Source organism: Ambystoma mexicanum, chromosome 6q (assembly GCF_040938575.1).
Source record: "Ambystoma mexicanum isolate Mex_15411 chromosome 6q, UKY_AmexF1_1, whole genome shotgun sequence".
NCBI lineage: Eukaryota > Metazoa > Chordata > Amphibia > Caudata > Ambystomatidae > Ambystoma > Ambystoma mexicanum.
The window spans coordinates 1107836046-1107856519 of NC_090937.1; the positions used below are offsets into that span (position 1 = coordinate 1107836046).

The window sequence follows — 20474 nt, forward strand, 5'->3', positions numbered from 1 at the left end:
GCACCATTGCGGTACCACACCGAAAAGGGTCCACATCCTTGTCTTTGCACAAGTTACTAAACCTATTCCAGCGGCATCGGCACAAAGACTTTATTGCTGGTCTTCTGGCCGAAAGCAAGATTTCCATTACATCATCCGGAAGATCCCAATCCTTGTATCTCAACCTCTCAGAAACCATGCGTGAAGGTTGAGTGTCTTGACCTCTGGATGGAGAACCCGACCTTCCTCTTGCGAGAGAAGATCCTCTTTGCGGAAGACGTATTGGAGGGCAGATGGACATGTTGTCATGATCTCTGCTTCCAAAAGGTCAGGGTTTTCCCAACTCCCTTGGAAGCAGATCCATAACCCAGGTTCCGAGTGCCAACCAGTCCCAATTGGGACCTTTTGGACCCAGTCCTGGCGCCAGTGGCACCAGGCTCATAAATATGCCCAGTCCCAGCGCTGGGAGCGCCGGGCTCATAATGCTTGGGTGGACTTACCTGCAGCAGACCATGCTGCTTACTTGCCTGCCAGTTGAGTCTCTGATCCTCTTCTGTTTGGAACTACTTTTCCTGTTGGGTGGGGCAGGAGCCACTCCCTAGATTCAGAACACTGGAACTCTTCTGCAAAGCAGGAACTCTTTTCTTACCTAGGCGTGGCTGTGGAAGGAGACCTCTAAGCACTACAGGAGGCTATTTAAACCACACCCGATGGATGAATCTTGCTTTGCGTTATTCTGCATCCTCAGCAGCAGAACGCTCATCGTGTCTGCTGCATCTGATCCTGGGCCTAAGGAAAAAGGCTTACCATCCTGAATCCAGTCTTCAGCAACACCTATAAAGACAAGAAAGAACAGGTTAGCATTACAGTCTTCAGTGACAGCTCTTCACTTACCTGGTCCATCGGCTGTCACCAACGCCTCGCGCTGCATTCCGGCATCTGAAAGACAAAGGCTTACCTACTCTTCGTGCGCTCCGGAGGTCTTCACACTGCATTCCAGCATCTGAAAGACAAAAGCTTACCAACTCTTCGCACGCTCCGGAGGCCTTCGGCGCTGCATCCCGCATCTGAAAGACAAAACAAGGTGCGTTTAAAGACATTGGGGAACTTTAATACTCACGTGCCATTACTCCTTTCCACATCTAACCCAGTGGGTATTCCGGCACCCTGCAGCTGCCCCGAACTTGTACCTGCAAAATAAAAAGACAGAGCGCATCGTGAAGCAGGCAACAAGCGCTTACTTACGTGCTTCCAGGCGCTTCTATTCATCACACGGGCTCCATCTTCAACTCACTTCAGCCCGCCATCCGCCATCGCCGGAACCCTGCAAAACAAGAGACATCATTACTAAAGACTTTAAAGACATTAGAATTACTCGAAACTTACCGTTCGTGCAGTAAACGACGGACAGCAGTCCTCTGAAGTCAAGAGGCCTGCTCCCCTTATCCAGTGAAGAAACTGGTTACAGCACCCTGCCTCGAGGCAGATGGAGAGCACGGCGTTCACTTACCTAAGGTGAGAGCGTTAACCTTTGGGGTTCTACAGGAGAAGAGAAAGGGAAGAAGAGAGAGACATTCAATAACCCAGTTCATTAATCCCACATTTTCTATCTGCAGACATCTTACCCTTCGAACCAGACCTACAGTGCACAGAGGTCCAGCCCAAAGAGCCAGCCGTGTGTTACACATCACCTTTGAAGATACGGTATACGCCCAGTCAAGACCGGCGCCTCTACGGGAATCAGGTGAGCGTTACACATGTCTAGAAGGTCCGGGTACCACGTTCTCCTGGCCCAATCCGGGGCAATTAGGATCATGGTTTTCCTGAACTTTCTCAACCTCCTGATTACTTGAGGAATCACGGGGACTGTGGGAAACGCGTACAGCAGTGGAAACTTCCACTCCACTACGAATGCGTCTCCCAGAGCTCCTCTGAGGAAATTCCCTTGAGCAGTACTGATCGCACTTCCGGTTGATCGCGGTGGCGAACAGATCCACTTGAGGGGTTCCCCAAAAGGCGAAGATCTCCAGAAGGACTTCCTGAGCCAGCTCCCACTCGTGAGAGACCGTGCTCTGCCTGCTCAGAGCATCTGCCACAGTGTTCTTCTCTCCGGCTAGGTGAATTGCCGACAGAGAGATTCCTTCTCCTATTGCCCAGAACCAGAGCTGCATTGCCTCTCTGCACAGTGGCAGTGACCCTACACCTCCTCTCTTGTTGAGATAGTACATGGCCACTGTATTGTCCGTCATTATCAGGACATTCTTTCCCTGTACAGAGGGCAGAAAGGCCTTCAGAGCTAGTCTGATTGCCCTCAGCTCTAATAGGTTGATGTGTAGTTTGGACTCCAATGGAGACCAACGACCGCTGATTGTCAGATCGTTGGTGTGTGCTCCCCACCCCGTGAGTGAGGCGTCCGTCACTACCATTATCTCCGGCCATGGTTGCCAAAGACTCTCCCTTGAGAATGTTGTCGTTGCAAGCCCACCCTAGAAGATCCTGAGCAACTGCGCTCGGAACTTGCAGAAGATCAGACATATTCCCCGAGAACTGGGACCACTGAGTTCCGAGTGCCCATTGAAGGGATCTCATTCTCAACCTGGCCTCTGGTACTAGGAAAATGCAGGATGCCATGAGGCCGAGCAACCTGAGAAAATCGAAGGCCGGTAGATGTTAGGCATTCTGAAACTTCGTTACCATCTGCTGGATGTGGAGAGCTCTCACTTCTGGAGGCTAGGCTTTTCCCGATGAAGTGTCCAAGACTGCTCCGATAAACTGGAGTTTCTGGGCTGGTATCATGTGGGACTTCTTGAAATTGAGGGAGAAGCCCAGTTTGTGGAGGAAGTGGCAGGTGATCGAAAGATGTTCCTGAGCTTGTTCTGGAGAACTTGCTCTGATCAACCAGTCGTCCACAGGTACTTTCTGTGCTTTGGATGGATTGGCAAATGAAAGTAAGCATCCTGAAGGTCCAATGATACCAACCAATCTTGGAGTTGGAGAGCCTTAAGGATCCGAGAAAGAGTCACCATCTTTAACTTGTCCTTCCTGAGGAACTTGTTAAAGTTTCTTAAGTCCAAGATGGGTCTCAGTCCTCCGTCCTTTTTTGGGATGAGAAAATATGGGGAGTACCAACCCCTGTTCCTCTCCGCTACAGGTACCAGTTCTATGGCACCTTTCTCTAGCAGGGTTAAAATTTCCTGCAACAGGAGCGGATCCGGAATTTTGGCGGAGTTGGCTCCCGGTGGATGATTCTGAGGCCTTTTTAGAAAGGGGAGACAGTAACCTTGGGCTACTGTTTCCAGTGCCCAAGCATCTGAGGTAATGCCGTGCCATTCCATCAGATGTTGAGATCCTGCCTCCCACTGGTGGTTTGTGTAACAAGGTCTCAAAGGGATTTGGAGGCGGCTGCAAGAGTGGCTGAGGGTACAGATGCCGCTCCTGAGGCTGATTTTGCACCTCTTCCTTGTGCTCCACGAGGGAAGTTTCTTTTGCCCCTTTGCGAAGCCTGTCCTCTTCCTCTACCAAAAGAGGAGTAGTATCGAAAAGAACGACCCCTCCAGGAAGATGAGCAGGAATAGGGTTTTAGAGGATGGCGCAAAGAGGCGCTAGGTGATTTAGCTGCCGCTTTCGAGGTCTGAAGTTTTTCTAGGCTTTCATCAGCCTTTCTGCCAAAGAGCCTCGAGCCATCAAAGAGCATGTTGAGGAGTCTAGCTTGCATGTCCGGTGCAAATCCCCGACTTCCTCAACCACGCAAATCTGCGTAGCACAACACTTGCAGCGTGGATCTGCTGATACTATCAGCAGTATCCAGTCCAGACTGAAGGCATTCCCCCATTGCCTCCTTCCCGTCTTTCACTATATTCAGGAAGCCTTCCCTTTCCTCGCCTTCCGGAATATGATCAGCCGCCGTCGAAATACAGTCCCACAGGGTATGGGTAAACCTGGCATGGGTACAGGTGACATTTGCCGATTTAAGTGCCATACTGCCTGACGTGAAAACTTTACGGGCCCATCACATTTTTTTATCCTCTCTATCTGGAGGGATAGTTGGATAAGCAGTTTGTTTTGAAGTAGATGCTGCCTGAATGACTAAACTCTCTGGAGTCGGATGTTTATTCAAATATTCAGGATCCGTTCTAAATGGTCTATATTTCCTTGGAAAAGTGCTATCTGCAGCAGCAATAGTTTCTGGTTTCTCCCAGTTTTTCTCCACAGTCCTTTGAAGGGCCCTGTGAAAAGGGAGAACAGGATCTTTGAGGTCCCTTGACGATAATATCCGTCATGTTATCTTGTTCAAAAATGGCTGAAGTATTACCCCAACCATATATTCAACTACCCTGGTCATAAAACCCCTGTACCCAGCATCTGCATGCTCTGCAGGATCAGGTTTGGCGAACTCTAATTCTGTGGATGTGTCAACTCCACTGGCAGAATGTAGAGTATCACTCCGGTCTCTCATTCTAGATTCCTGGTCAATAAGTTCTTCAGGAACTTGTCTTGTACCATAAGTAACTCCCAAAGGAGTAACCTCGTCTTCTTCTGAAGCAGACTCTTCATAGATTGCTGACATAGATTTGAAAAAGTCTGATCTGGGCAAAGGAGTGAATCTCCTTTCTTACTCTTCCATCTGCTTCGAAGGAAATGGCAAATCCCTCGAAGTTTTCTAGGGTGTCTTCGAAGTTTTCGAAGATGACTTCGATAATGGCGTCGATGACGCATTTGGCTTTGGCGTCGAAATTATCGACGTTGAGGGCGTCGACGAAGTTGTCGAAGTCTTCAACGAATTGTGTTTCTTGGCCGGCACTGGAGAGGTGCTCGACTCGAAGATTCGACGGTTTTTTGTATTCCTCCACACTACCGGTCTTGGCCATAGTAGCCTCGACTTCCCTTTGTCGTCCAATGGAGCGACTTTAGGGGTATGGCTTTTGAGGTTCTTTCGGGGGGGGGGGGGGGGATGAGGCTGCATTCTCGAAAACCTCCATCATCTTTTTGCGGAATTCTTCCCACTTACTGGGAGATTCCGATTTAGTCGGACAACGAATTTCTTCGGTCGACTCTGAAGAAGAAGATGGAGATCTATGTCTCCTCTTCATTTTTTTCGATGACGACGAAGAGTGTCTCGATCTACTCCTAGATCGAGATCTCTTTGCGTGCCTATGGCGATCCGATTCCTTAGAATCAGTCGCTTTCTTATGTCTTTTTGACGAAACCTTTTTTGAGGCCTCCCTCCCCACCGACAGTTTACCTCTCCTCTCACGAAGAGCTTGTTCGGTCATCGATTGGCAGGACCCGCAGTCGTCGGTTCGGTGACTGGAACCGAAACACCAGAGACAAATCCGGTGGGGATCGGTGATGGACATCTTAGATCCACAATCTGCACACTTTTTAAACCCAGTTCTGGGTGTCGAAGGTGTCGAAAATGACGACATTTTCTTCACAGATAATAGAAGCGCGTCGTTCTCGATAGCAAAGCGATCGGAAAAACGGAACTGAAGCAACGGGCGCGGCTCGAGCTATTTATACCATCGGTGGCGTCGACAGAGTACGTCGAGGGACAATCCCCCTCTGCCGAGAATTTTTTTTTTTCTGAAGCAGCGAAGCTTGAGATAACGATTTATCACAAGATGAGGAATACGTGGGAGGACACAATCCATTCAAAACAGAGCGTCCGATTTGCAGAAGCCCTTGGTCCTGTGCAAGTTGAATTTCAGAGTACGCCTGACATCTAGGCAGTGCAGCACTCTTTGTGCTTCGTCCTTAGGATCGGGAAAAAAACAAATAAATAAAATAAATAAATGAATAAAAGGAAGGACTATCTCCTCGTTCAGGTAGAAAGCAGACGGAACCTTGGGCAGAAATGCCGGGTGCGTCCGCACTTTGTCCTTGTGAAAGGTGGTATATGGCTCAGAGGCTACCACCGTCTGGATTTCGCTGACTCTACGAGCCGAGGTAAGACCCACTAGTAAGGCCGTCTTGATGATGACCAACCTGATGTCCACGGAGCCATTAGCTCGAATGGTTTGTGTGCCAATGCGCCCACGACTATGTTAAGGTCCCACACCGGGTGCGGTCTCTTGAGGGTCGGATAGAGCCGAGCGAGAACCGTCAGATGTTTCTTGACAATAGGGTTGGAGGAGGGAAAAATGCCTACCTCCGAGTTTCTGTAAACCCCAATGGCTACAAGGTGCAGCAGGTGTCCACCTGTGCGATTGAATGAGCGAGGTGTGCCGAAAAGGAGAACACGTCGTCCAAAGTGCAAGCCAAGGGGTCAATTCCCTTGGAGTCTGCCCAGTGGCAGAATCTGGTCGATTTGCTTTTGTATTGGGGCCTGGTGGCTTTGCTCCTGGCACCTTGTATGGTCTCCAGATTGGCCTGTGAGAGGCTAAGGTGCGAAGCGTTACCTGCTAAGGTACCACGCTGTGAGGGCTAGTTTCCCTGGCGCAGGGTGGATCACTCTGCCCCCCCTGCTGCGCCAGAAGATGTGCTGGGCCCGTCGGAAGGTGTTTCGGGGGCACCTCCGAGAGACTGAGTAGTTCCGAAAACCATGGCCTGGCCGGCCACCACAGAGCTATCAGAATGATGGAGTCAGTGAGACTCCTTGATCTTTCAAATTACCCTGTAGATCAGAGGAGTGGGCGGAAAGGTGTAGGCTTTCATGCCGGTCCACTGGAGGTGAAATGCGTCGCCCAGAGAGCCGGGGCCTGACCTTGCCAGGATGCGAACTGGGGATACTTCTTGTTGTGCCAGTGTTAGGCAGAAACTTGTGCAGTTCCCTCTGGGACCACTGCAAAAGATTTAGGACTACAGGTGTTTGGCAGTAAACCCCCTTGGTAGCAGTCTGTACCACACAGATTCACTTGGTAGCTGTGGCTGAGTAGTCATACTTCCCTCAAGAAGAGTTAGGCAGTATACAGAGTATTCACAATAGGTCAAGAGAACACAGTAGAACGAGTAAACACTGACCAGGGCTTGGTGTAAAAGAGATATAATTATTTATTTTAAAACCACATCTAGAAAAACACACAGGCACTAATAGTAAGCAATTCAAGAACGCGGTCACTAAAAGATATACACTCCCTTAAAAGAATAATTAGACAAGTCTTAAGTAAAGCCCCACTTATTTTCAGACAGCGGTGAGCGCTTAACGTAGATGGCACTCTAATAGTTCGTTTTTAAAAAAGGAGAGAAGAGCAGAGAACAAGTTGAAACAGATCCCAACACTTTTATCAGAAAATCACAAGAGAGGAAGGCAAAGTAAAACCGTGAAGTTAGAGTTCAAGAGGCCGGATCCACTTTCGGCGGATCCAAACGAAATGTGTCCAGGGTCACACGGTTGCAGTGCACAAAAGTCTTGTAAAGGTTCAAAAAGGAGTTGGACCAAAGAAAGGGACCAGTTAGAGGGTCAAGGCGGCCAGCCCAGTCCAGAAGGTTAAGGGGTTATTGTTACCTTGTAGCAATCTTTAGAAAGGGAGGCCTGGCGGACACGGTACCTTAAAGTGGTGAGAACGCTCCAGCGGGGGCAGTTGTTCCTGGCAGCGGGTGCAAGTCGGTGCTTCGTCCGGGGGAAGAGAGGATCTCGTCGTGGAGGAAGACAGGAGTCCGTTGCACTGCCAGGGAAGAAACCAGCCGCGGAGTTTCTCAGGTACAAGGAGCGGTCCGGTGATTCGCGGTTCAGTGGTAAGTGGCTATCCGGTCGCCGGGGTGCTTGGCACGGGCAGTTCGACCACAAACCGGGCTGGGGTGCGAAGAAAGAAAGGTAAACTGGTTGTGCCCACCAGTCAGGGGAAGAAGCCTCTCCAGCCGGGAGATCTTCTCTGTCGTCGGGAAGTGGTGTGTCGGTTCTTCAGGGCTCCACCGATGGTGTCGTCGTGGTAGGTCGGCTCAGCTTCTCCCTCGTCGGATTCTCAGGTCCTGTGGCGACTTCTGAAGTTCCAGTCCCCAAAGCCCTGCTTTTATGCAGAAAACCCCCATTCACTCAGCCTAGCTGTCACTCAAACATGCTAAGTGGTGAGCCGCTTCTGAATAGAGAAAATCCTGGCGTAAAAGCCAGAGCCTCACTGGGAGGCTGGAACTTCCTCCACTGCCTGGCTCTCTACGAGCGACCAGATCTCCACCAAAAGAGTTGGTGTCCCAACCTGTGGGAGTGGAGGGGACGAGGGAGGAGAGGCTGGGATAGGAAGGCGGTATCCCGTTGATGATACAGAGAGGATCCAGGGGTTGCGAAATTCTGGTGCCAGAAATGTGCATGGAGAGCAAGCCTGCCCCCCACTGGAGACACGTGGACCCCAAGGGGCGTGTCATGACTTCTTTCTCTTGGAGGCAGATGCTGAGGAGGGTGACTGGAAAAAGCCCTTACTCCCCCACCCTTTTTGTTGTTTGCGCCGGTTCTGAAACGGCGAGCAGTCCGGCTGCCTGCATCTGCGTTCCTAGAAGCCGCAGAACCCTCCATATGTACGACACTTTTACGAGCGCTGCTGAGATTGGGTGTACGATTTGGGCGTGGTCTTTGTAAGACTGGATAAAGACTTTGCCGTTTGTGAGCCGATTTTCTTTTTGTCCAGCTCCTCGTCCGGAGTGGAAGAGGTCCCCTCCCTCGAACAGTAGATCTAGAATGCGCTCCTGGACATCCGGGTTGAATTTCGTTGCCTGGAGCCAGGCTGTTCTTCTCATGTCCGTGGCAATGCAGATGGTATGGCCTGAGGTATCGATATGAGCCACTGTGGATTCCATGAGGTCATGCGCCACCAGCTTGGCTTCAGCTAGTCCCGCCGTAGAGCGTGATTGGCACTGGGTGGGGAGTTCCGAGAGGAAGTCTGCAATTTCCCGCCATAATCTTTGGTTGGCGGCAGCCATCATGGCATCTGCGTTGGCCTGACGAAGGTGCAAGGATGCGTTGGAGTATATTTTCTTGCCGTACGCCTCCAAGATCTTCCCCTCCTTGCCTAGCAGCGCCGCAGAGGAGGAGGCTGAGCACAACTGAGGCTTGGAGTATAGTGATGCCGCAGCGATCACCGTGGAGTGTGGCTGAGGATGGGGCGAGAACAGGAGTGTATCCCCTTCCACCTGCCTGTACTTGGCATCCAGGTGTCAATTGACCGGCTGGGCCGAGTGGGGCTTGAGCCAACCCTTCTTGGCCAGGGAGACATTGGTTTGCAGTAGAATCCCCATGTTGGCGGAGGGGCGTCGCGTCAGGACTTCAGCCAGAACCCCCTCTGCCATCAGCTCGACCTCGGGTTGGGGGAGGCCCAAGTACTCCGCCAGGCCAGCAAGACGTTCGTGGAAGGCCCTGGCCGACGATGGCGTGTCCGGATCCTCCTCCTCGTCTGTATCCTGCGGATCTGGAGGATCCTGTGGAGGAGGAGGAGTAGATGGTGCCAGAGGCTGGGGTAGAGGGACCGTAGCCGGAGGCTGAGGAGGTTGCAGAGTTGGCTGTGGAGCTGGAGGAGGCGGCTGCACCGGGGCTAGGGGGCCCGATGGAGGAGTCTGTGGTGCTGCAAGCATGGCAGAGATGACTTCCCTTATGGCGTCTTTGATGATAACCCCCATCTGAGGAGACCTCATGAGGCTGAGGAACTTCTCGAAGAGCTCCTCCTCATTGGCGAAAGAGGTGGCAGGGAGTGCTGACAGGGTAGCGGGGCGCTGCTGGAGCCGCTACATACCCTGTCCATATGGACGCAAAGGAAAGCTGCCCTGCGCAAATGAGGGGTAGACTGTAGGCTACGTACCTGGTTGAGGCCAGTCCCATCCTGACACTCGTTCTTCGCTGAATTCCTGGAATGGCGTCGGACGGGTGCCTCTTTCTGGCGCCACAGCCATTTTGTCAAGCTGCCTGCCGCATGCCTGCGACGTGGTGCTCAGCCCGCTGGGCCCAGCCTCGTCCAAGACTTTTGCGTGTGGATCACGAGGCCTACTCTGCTCCTCGGCCCGGTAGGTGTGACACCCTCGACACGGGGAGCGGTAAAGTTGCTTTTAGGCTCCCCCTCAGACGTATTGCCGGTATTAGGGCATAGACCCTCGGCCATGGTGCCGGTTAAAGGGCGGAGCCCCATCGGGTGTAGACCTGGTAAAAGAACATTCCGGTCCCTAAACACTGCGCCCGAAAGGATCCGAGGATCCCTCAACCCAAAGGCCGGTAGCTTTAACAGCCTTGGTGTATGTGCCGGTAGAAGGACCTGGCCCGTCCATCCCACACGGGAGAGCCCCTGGGAAGGAGTCTCCCGTGCGGGGTGCGCTGGAAAATATCGGCCCTACCTTGGGCCTGTTTCGATGCTTCACTGAGTTCTTGAGATCCTCTGGAGGAGACTTCTGGAAGAACTCCCTCCACTTGGCTAGTCTGTTCTTCAGCGCCTTCGAGGACAGCGAGTCACACGCCGAACATGATTGCCAACCATGGTCTGGGCCAAGGCAACATAGGCAGAGGGCCTGGGGGTCTGAAGCTGGGAAGAGCCGTTGCAGGATGGACACTTTCTGAACCCTGTAGAAGTCGACAAGCACCGGGGAGGAGCGGGACGCCTGAGGACTGAGTACCTGAATGATAGATAAGACAAAAAAAAAAGACAAAGAAGTAGTATCCGCCTGTGGAATTACATGGCCGAAGCCAAACCCAGGAGCGCTGGTGAATTCGGACCGTTCCTGTCAACGCGGAAAAGGGGACTGAGGTGTGGCGCCGGACAGCAGAGTCAGGGCAGCGCATGCTCCCTGAGTCGCACCCCCGCGCGCCTCTAAATTTAAGGGGAAGAAGGTTTTTTTTCTGGTGAAAAAGGCTCCGTTTCCCGTCCCTTGGAAGGGACGCCCATACAGTATGGAGGAAAGGGGACAGGACGCAAGAGTATGGCCTAAGGTTATTCATAATACATAAGGCTGCACACGTGCATTCCCCAACAAGTGGAATCTAAAGAATGCCTTCAGGAGGGACAAAAGGGCCTCTAAGAGGTCGTCCAACTACAAGGCTTCCATAACAACCCTCCAAGTAAGGAAGATTGCAGAAGGGTTTAGTGAAGACACTAGGAGGGAAGGTCGTGATTCGGTTCTGTAAAGGCAGCCCTACAGTAACCAATGAAAATTTGGGTAAAAACCCATGGGTGACTAGGGTGACCACCAACAAGAGATTGCAATGAAGAAGTTATCTTGCAACAGCTCAGGTACACAGCCTGTTAGGGGAGCCTTGGAGCAGCAGCAGAAGAGGTTGTGGTTGTACACTGAATGGGCAAAGGGGGCAGCACTGGAGCCCTGCAGCAGCATAGGAGCAGAACCATCACTTCCAGCAGTCAAGGGAGCAGTATGAAAATTATGTGAAGTAAAGCAGCCAGGGATAGACAGTCAGCAGAGTGGAGTCCTTAGAGCAGTAGGGAATTTTGTGGTTCTTTGCCAGTTAATTAAGGTAAGAAAAAGACCCCAACTCTGGTAAATTGGACGAACAAGGCCCTGGATAAAGTCAAAGAAACTGAGGCTCAGCTACATGTGAATGTTGTTTCAGCAATAGTCAGTGATCAGAGGATGAAGTTTGAAGCGTAGGAGTGCATGCGACTAGAGGTTTCTACATTGGGTTCCTGTTACACAAATGATTTGGCGAACAACGGGCTAAGCAAAGGTTATAGAAATGCTAGGACACCAGGTGAATGCAGTGCTCAGGTTCTCAGGTCCGAAAATCACTTACTAAAGAACAGATGATGCTGTCCCCACAGACAAGAAGGGAAAGTAGCTCTAGACACAGGATGCAGTGTTGTATATTGCTTCGCTTTCGAGTAAAGATGGCACACAAGGTTTCAGGTAACTTATTTTGTCATCACTGACAGGTTGTCTTCTCAGGTTTCATAAGCCACAAGTAAGATACTACCTGGCCACCTCTCAGCCTAGCTCAGCCTCCAACTGACAAAAACAAAAACTTCCCTCAACATTTTAAGAGCCACAATTCACTCTGTACGCATCAACATTTCATCTCGTGTTCAATGGGCAGTAGGACTTGAACTAAGACCCAACACAGTTTCACTGACTGGTTTCCAAAAGTCCAATTGATGCTCATACAAAATTTCCACTATCGTCCTCGGTTCAGACATCTTTCCGGATGTTTCAGGATAAAATATCAGTAGCTGATAAAAGTTATTGAGGCAGGCAGTATGGTCTACTCCCAAAAGGAGGGTAAGGTGAGTAACCATAACCAACAATAATCGTAGACACATATACTATTAAAATATGTTGCAGACAGCTCATCGGGGCTGGCCACGCCACCAGCGTTCGCAAGCATCTTTGCTGCCAATCGCAGGGGATGATGTGGAGAAACACCAGACAGCCATCTCCGTTCAGGTACACCTGGGCACTGCCACACTTAGTGTGCTCCTGGTCACAGTTCACATCAGAAAATGACCTGACATGGTCAACTACAGTCCCGACCCAATTACACATGGACAACAAAATACAGATGCCTGGGTACTCATTTGACAACACTAGACCAATTTTAGGAGCACCTACAAGAAAATGACCCTATGAGTGTCAACAAGGCTTCTACTCGTGCAGACACTGCGTTAAAGTATCCCTTCTGCAACCAGAACTAGTACACCTGCCTGGGTGAGGAGACTGACTGGGGTAGAGTAAAGGGACTATTTGTGGGGCCAATAAGGGTTTCCAAAAAGCCACAAATTTAAGCGTCACTTCCACAGTTAGATATGGATAGAACGCATTGGGGAAAGGATCCAACACCAAATCAGCAACAAAATGTGAAAGAGGCTAAAAAAGTGAGGAAAAGAGGATTTTTCCTTACAACTCACTATGTACAAGGGGTCAGAACTCCACAATATTTGTGGTGCATGAGGACGACACTTTTCCTGATTGGTGCTGTTACTGAGGAAGTGAATTACTGGGGTGATGTTGGAGGCAGAAGAGGCTTGAGCAAGTAGGAGAAAATGAAAGGTTTGGAGAAGGGAGAGCAAGAGAAGCAGGGGTGAGAGGAGATGTGGCAGGTGTGCGCCCGTGAGAAAGTTTGAAGTGCGCCTTTAGCTGCTAAAGAACATTTTGATAAATCTTTTAATTCACCTCTTTTGAGCTTCCATAACATATGGCACACATCTCATACTTCGATACTTTAAAAATGCTTTTTGGATAAGGGTTTGATCATCTAAACTATAGCATAGAATTTGCTACACCCACTTCAAATATGTTTGACAGTCGAAAAGTAGAGCCTAGTAAAATACAGATGAAAAACAGATTTCTTGCCATGAGACAAGGTTTTACATAGGATCAAAAAATGTCTGAACATCTTCTCGATCGGACAAACTGTTCTTTAGTAACGAGGATGGAAGAATGCACAGGAGAATAACACTAACATCACTAAAAACAAGCAAATTGCTTTCTGATGAAAAGCTTAAACAAATTAAACGTACTATAACTTTATTCTTCAAATAAAACATTTATTTTTTTCTTTTTTTTTAAAGCTTGCGCCCTATCACTTTCCTGCTTAACATTAACAAACAAAATATTCACAACTGATGTAGACAACCTCAACAAGTCGGCATATTACTCTGATCCATGATATGACCAACACCATATAAATTGAGTGGAGAGTGAAAGCAAGAACTTTGAAAGCAATCTGAAATGAAGCCGAAAAACAGATAATGCAATAGGTTTTCATTTATAGTTTGGCTTTTATTGGCTTATGTTACATACTACAGTTTTGTGTATCCAAGCCGTTGATCAGGTCACCTACCTGCATATTCATAGAACCATTCTAAGCACCTTTTGTTTGAAAATGAATCTTCCTCTGTTTTTATTCTAGTGGACTCATATTTTCTAAACAGTCTACAAGTAAAAAAAAAAAAGAATGAACTGTAATTCGCACTGGTAAACAGTATTTTGTTTTTTGTAGTTTGATGGTCTCCATAGGAGCAATACTTAGGACTAAACCAAACAAAGGACTATGAAGTGCAGATCTGCATTTTACGTACAAGACAGCATTCTCATAATTCCCTAATACTCAGCTCCTCCTCCTCCAGTGTCATGGGAAGCACGTCTCATTATGAAGTGGAGATCCTAATTCCTTTTGTAATGCACAAAAATAAAGCAATTTGGAAGGCCAGTTCTATATTCTTCTTCATCCATGCCAATGTTTGTCCTATCACACCCGCCGTCTTTGCCCGTGGGATTTCTTTTTCTATTACTCTAGACATTTTTGGAGCTGATAGAGCAGGATTGTATTTGGGAGGTCTTAAGCATCAGGGCTACCTACATGACTCGCTCCAATGAACAGCTTGTACTGTGCACTACACCTCTGTTCCCTTCATTCAGGCATAAGGTTTCAAAGCATAAAAACACTTCTATGTAGAGTAGTGATGAACTTAATGTCTGAAGGTATAGCCAAATCTGTTCTTAGGATTACCTGGTTCTTGCAATACCTTACCTCCCCTGTTAACCTTCCCTAAGAAATGCGCCCAGATGCCTGTGGGCCAGGTGCGCACTAAAAATAAACAAAATACAAATACCTGTGGGGTGCTGTCAACTTAACTACCTTTTGTATCCCACCCAAGGGAGAACATGCTGCTAAAAGGTAAATGGAACTACACTAGTCTGGACTGTGCATAGGTGAACGGGGTGAAAAAAAGAATACAAACTGTGCAACACTTCATAATACAGGGAACAGCTCAGTGAGCAACATACAGAGCGGGAGAGAATGCATCACAATCGGATTGTCCTATGTCCCATCAGTATACAGAAAATAAGCTGCAAGGAAAGTTTCCTAGCTCATGCAAAAATAAAAACAGGACAAATAGGGCAAGTGAGACTGTAAAGAAAATCTCTGCAAAAAGTCATACATGGCGTTAAGAGGTGAAAGACAGGAGCCATTTTTCCTTGCAGAGAGAACCTCAATTACAAACTGTAGTCATCCAGGTTACCCGTTTCATGCAACTGTTTGACAGGGATGAAACAAGCACATCAGCTAACAATGATAAAACAGTGTTTACACTCTCAACAGGCTAGGTCCTGCAGAAGAAATGTCTACGACTTCACCTAGATTCCAGAACCAACCAGGTTGTAGGCAAAGGAACAGACATGGTTTGGCGTAAAGAGACTCAATATCTTTATCACACGCCAAGTGGTACAATATGAATCCCTTTCCCTTCTATTACCTGATGGATTGTTTCTGGTCACCTGAAAAATTTCAATATAAACCTGAGCCATCGCAAGAAGGCCACAGGATAAAAAAAGTGACTAAGGACAAGGAAGGAATACATTCACAGCACTATTGAAGTGATGGCCTGGGCACCCAAGGGAAGAACGGAGACAATCCTGTCCGGCCTTGGACCAGGATGGGGAGGATTCTGCAGCCCTGCAGAGTCTAAACCTTGTCCAGTTAGAGACTCTAGCATTGTGCCGACCCAACCTCCTGTTATAAGTACTTTACTTTAATAAATCAGTAATGCGCAGGCCATGGACCCGAAGGCTTAAGGGCGCATAACAGGACAGAACAAACACTCAACACATAGGCTCCCCAACCGATCACATAGAACGGGCAAGAGCAAAACGCAACTGAAGAACGCCCTAGGCAAACAAAAACATTTTCAGTTTCCTTTTGAAAACGTCTGTAGACTCAACGGGCCTCATTACAAGGTTGGAGGTAGCCATGGAGCCATTAGCGCCATGACTGCATCCAAAATCGTACCGACTCCGGTCTGGTGGATGGAGGAATTACGGTCCATTCCGAGGTCGGAGGGACCGGTAATTCCCCATTCACCAGAGCCATTCCCCATTCCCATTTGAGCCCCATAGGGCTCAATGGGAAGGGCGATGGCGGCAATAATGGTACCGCAAATTGCGGTACCGTTATTGACCCCGCTATCCCTTTGCCGGTCCCGTCCTTAACGCCTGAGGACCCGCAAAGGGAACTTGTAGTAGGGCGGTAAGGGATTACCGGCACCAGTGCCCTTACCGGTGCCGGGAATCCCTTACTGCCCACCTCGTAATGAGGCCCAATGCCTCTTAACTCCAGCGGTAAATGATTCCAGGCCCTTGGAGCAATAGCATAGAAGCCTCAATTCGAGTCCTTCTCAGTGCTACACTTAGGGATCATCAAATGATCCTGGTTGCTTGACCTTAACGTTCTGCTGTATATTTTATTTGAAAGACAAGCTTGTAGATAACCAGCCATCTTGCCCTGTCTGCACTTCTGCGTGATGACCAACAGTCGAAAGAGAATTCTCGACTCGATCGGGAGTCACTGAAGAGTTGTTCTTGCAGACGAGACGTGGCCTCCCCTCGAGAGAGGCCCATTACAGCCCGCACAGCACAATTTCGAGAGACCTGCAACCTTTTACAGAGAGATTTGTTAATGCCCACTAGTAGGCGAGGCTCCATGCTGAGGTGTTGTTCGAAAATAACCCCCAGCGTTTTAACTTTCTTTAGAGGGGTAATTTTTACAACTCCAATATTAAAGCTGTCATATGAAGACCCCAATTTCTGAATCATATGGGGAGATCCAACCACCAGCAGCTGTTTTATCTTTATTCAAGGCAAGTTTATTATGTACCATCCAAGTCGCAGACTATAGATTTTATTGATCAGGGCTTCATCCAAAACATGATTACCAGACAAGGGTATAACACACTGGGTATCGTCAGTGTAGTTTGTAGTACTGTGCAGACTGAGCCTGGGGTGCGGGTCCTCTCATGAAACATTGCCGGGGTAATCAAATATATAACTGACAATGATTGACTTGACTTTGTTCAGAGCTATGGGGTTGTCAGCCTGCAGGAGACATGGGCAGTCGAAGCACCACAGCTCCAGGGGTATGCCACTTTTGCCATACCGGCACTTAAAGTGGGGAATGGCCGTCTGAGTGGGGGGGGGGGTGGTTGATAATCTGGGCCGATGCTTCACTCTTGACCTGGGACAACATGGTGGAGGCAGGTTCAACTGATCTCATAGAATTACATCTTACCCTGAGTAATAACTCTGACTTAGATTGTTCCGGGTAGGGGTTCGGACATGATTAGCACAATGGTAGAACAGATCATTGCCTGGAGGTTAGCTTCGACTGGCATATTGAAGATTGTGGTTATTGGAGATATAATGGAGGAGGAGGAAACCCATTGGGGCATATCACTGGTTGATACTGTGTAGCCGCTAAAACATAGGAATGCAGAAGAGGTAGCAATATTGCTCTTGGCTGTGAACTTAAGGGCTTGTAATGGTCGAATTCCTCAGGATGCTCCTGCTGCAGTCACCTTTGTAAACACACAAGGGAGTAGCAAGATCGATTACATCCTTGTGAACCTAGAGGTCTGCGATAGCGTTAAAGCTTTCCAAGTAATTAATAGGAGTGAGAGCGATCATCACCCCCTGGCTGTGGTGTCCAGTGAGGAAGTATGGGGACTCAAGTGTAGGGGAATGGGGAACCCTGAGCTGAGAACAGTCCCTCTGAAATTACAAGGTCAAGCAAGATGCAACATAAGGTGGGGGAAGTTGACTTAGAGCAAATTCTACCCCAGGTCTATTGTAATATTGTTGGCCTCTTGGAGACAGTGGCAATGCTGGATCCTAAGGATGCCAGCTCACTGATACAGTCTCATTTAATATAGTGGCTCTTGTTGGGTCCAGGTTTTTGAAGCCACGTAGAGTTATCCGTAAGCAAACTGAGTCCTCCACCCCCTGGTATGATAAAGAGTGCAGATTGGCCAAAGGACGCCCGATTGTTGCAGCATAATGTAAGAAAGGGGGTAAATGCTTAGAGCTGAGCTTAGTTAGGCTTACTTATCGCAGGTTATTCAGGGAGAAAAGGAAGGCCTGTCACGAGGACACCTGAGGTGCATTGCTTAGCTCCATTAAAAAAGGGGGATTCGAGAGGTTTCTGGGGGCTGATCGGTACAGGGCTAAAGGCAGGCAGAAATTCCTTGCAGTGTAGCATTCTTGAACCAGTATGGGTGGATTATTTTGGTAGCCTTTATAGTGATGGAGGGGTGTTGGACAGAGATTCCAACCCAAAGTAGAATTCATTGTGGGCAGGGGATTGGACCCAACTCGCCATTCCAGATGTTAACCCATGAGGAGGTTGGCAGAGCATTGAGAGGTCAAAAACTGGGAAAGGCGCCGGGCCCAGACAGGGTCCCAATTGAATTTTATGCAAGTGAACCTGATGTTTGGGTGCCATACTTGACAAAACTATTTAATGCTGCCCTGAACCAGAATAAGGTCCCAGATTCATGGACAAATTCTGAGCTGGTGCCTATTTTTAAGAAAGGTTGCAGAGACCAGCCCTGCAATTATAGGCCGATTTCCATGCTGGACTCGGGAGGTAAAACATTCGCCAGGGCTTTATTTTTCCATCTGGAGACTTGGGAAGGCAACAACCAAATAATTGACTATCGGCAAGCTGGGTTCTGTGAAGGATTGAGTACTGTGGACCAGAGAATGTAGCAGGGATTAATTATAGACAAATACGCCGTCCTTAGTACGCCGTCCTTAGGAAAGTCTGTGTCTATGCAGTTTTCGTTGACCTGAAAACTATGCAGCAACTCTGGGAGGTGCCAAGGTGGCTTGGAATCCCAGAGGCCCTCTTGAGAGCCATTCAAAGCCTATATACAGGCAACATGGCAGCAGTGCAATGGGGAATCTATGGCAGGACATCGAGCAGGATACACGTTGAAAAGTGTGCGTCAGGGGTGTGTTCTGGCCCCCAAGCTGTTTTGTATGTTTATCAATGCTGTTATCAAAGAGTTGCTGGCCTCTTAGACCGATGCCCCGGCTCTAGCGGGAGACAGAATACCAGGTTTGATGTTTGCAGACGATGCAGTATTGCTTTCGCTAGCACCTGCAGGCGTCCACAGGCAATTGGATATATTCGTTACCTTTTGTAGCAAGAATGGCCTGGCATTGAACGTACCCAAAACGAAAGTGATGACATTCAAAACCAATGGTAGGGGGAAACACAAGGGCCTCAAGCTCCCTCTCGCAGAGGGTGCTACTGAGCAGGATGCCTTCCAGGACTATTTGGGGGTCAGGGTGATGGCCTTCTGCAGCTGGTCCATGCAGCTCGAGAAGCCAAGGCCTACCTTGGGTAGATATGGTGGTGCCTTGGCAAGGTTCACAGCTGAATATAGAAATGGGAGAGTGCGTGTGTGACTGGAAGCCTACAACGTCCAGGTTAGACAGCCACTATGTATGTGGCTGAACTGTGGAGGCAGCTAGATATGTATGCATTGGCTGTCGTGGAAAATAGGTACCTGAAAAATATACTGTGCCTATCTTCCAGTACACCCAATTTGTTAGTACTTCTGGAAACAGGCATGCAGGCGATGGAGTCTGCTGGCTACATCCAGTGTTGTTCTAGGTGCGCCTGTGGTCCATTGCGAATCTGGCTAAACATAGGGACGCCATGATCGAAGTTTTCTCGCAGCAGGGGGGCAGGCTCATCCCTGAAATGGGGACACACGTCAAAGCGTCTCTGAAGGCTCATGGCCTCGGGCCTATTGGAGTAATACTAGCTTAATTACCAACAAAAAAAAGTGGTAAAAAGCACCACTCTTGAAAAGTTGAAGCAAGCTATTGCCATAAAGGCACTTGGTGCTCAGATTATCTTGTCTATATCAATCCGAAGTGTGAAAGATCAATATGCCTAAAGTTTCGATTTGGCACATTGCCGATAGCAACTGTATCATTTAAGTGGCGCACTGAGGGCTAAGCAGCCAGGCTTATCTGGGCCCCCTATGTAAAAGTGCGGTGGATGATCTAGAACATATTTCTCATGCTGTGCCCAGCCACACTATCCCTGAGAAAACAAGCCACTCTGGCGCCTGCATGGTTGCAGGACCATTGCTGATGCCATGGCAATCTGCATTAATTCTGCTGACGGTCCGATAGGCTTTGCAACCTGCAGATATCTACGATGGGCTTGGAGGGAAAAGTTAAAACTCTTGGTGTGAACTTTGTATTCAGGCAAGCTGTGGGTTGCCCAAGCTTCTCCAATTGTTGATTGTTTTTATGAATGCAAGGGAATTTGGCTGGTTTGAGATCCTAGCTGCTTTGTGGACCATATAAGGTTTAGATGTTTTGTAATTGGCACAGTGAAGTAATGGGGCCTGACGTACTCAGGTGGATGACCAGCTGAAGACAATAAGGGAGGCTGCAAGCTTGCTCTCCTTTAACTCAATCCACACACCCCCGGTACAACACTTAAATCTGTTCTCCTGATCTAAAACACGATATTGGCTGTGCTCTTTTTTCACACTCTTGTTAGTTAATTGGTGCGCTGGAATTAACCTAGGATCTTCTTCAAAAGCTTGCATAACTGCTGTATCGTTGCAATTCCTATATTTTTTATTTTATATCCTTAGGGTTCTTATTTAAATGTGAATAATAATTGACTATTTTGGAATTTTCTAAGAATTTGTATGGCCTTCATGTCCTCAGTCGAGAACGTTTCAAAAAATGAAATAAACTCACAGATTCTGGCTATGCCCCTCCAGCTTTAGAGGATAGAGGCCCTCGCTGTACCTCCAGAAGGTGCAGGGACAGGC

The 20474-nt window shown here is 48.6% G+C and overlaps 1 protein-coding gene across 7 annotated transcripts in view; it reads right to left on the minus strand.

Annotated features, from left to right (window-relative positions):
• The window catches only part of DCUN1D4 (defective in cullin neddylation 1 domain containing 4), a 960807-nt gene that overhangs the window by 664505 nt on the left and 275828 nt on the right, over positions 1-20474 (minus strand). For all 7 annotated transcript variants that reach the window (XM_069631680.1, XM_069631678.1, XM_069631679.1 and 4 more), the window contains one exon: positions 13676-13767. In XM_069631680.1, coding sequence (XP_069487781.1) covers positions 13676-13767 — 92 coding nt within the window. The remainder of the gene's footprint in view (positions 1-13675; positions 13768-20474) is intronic.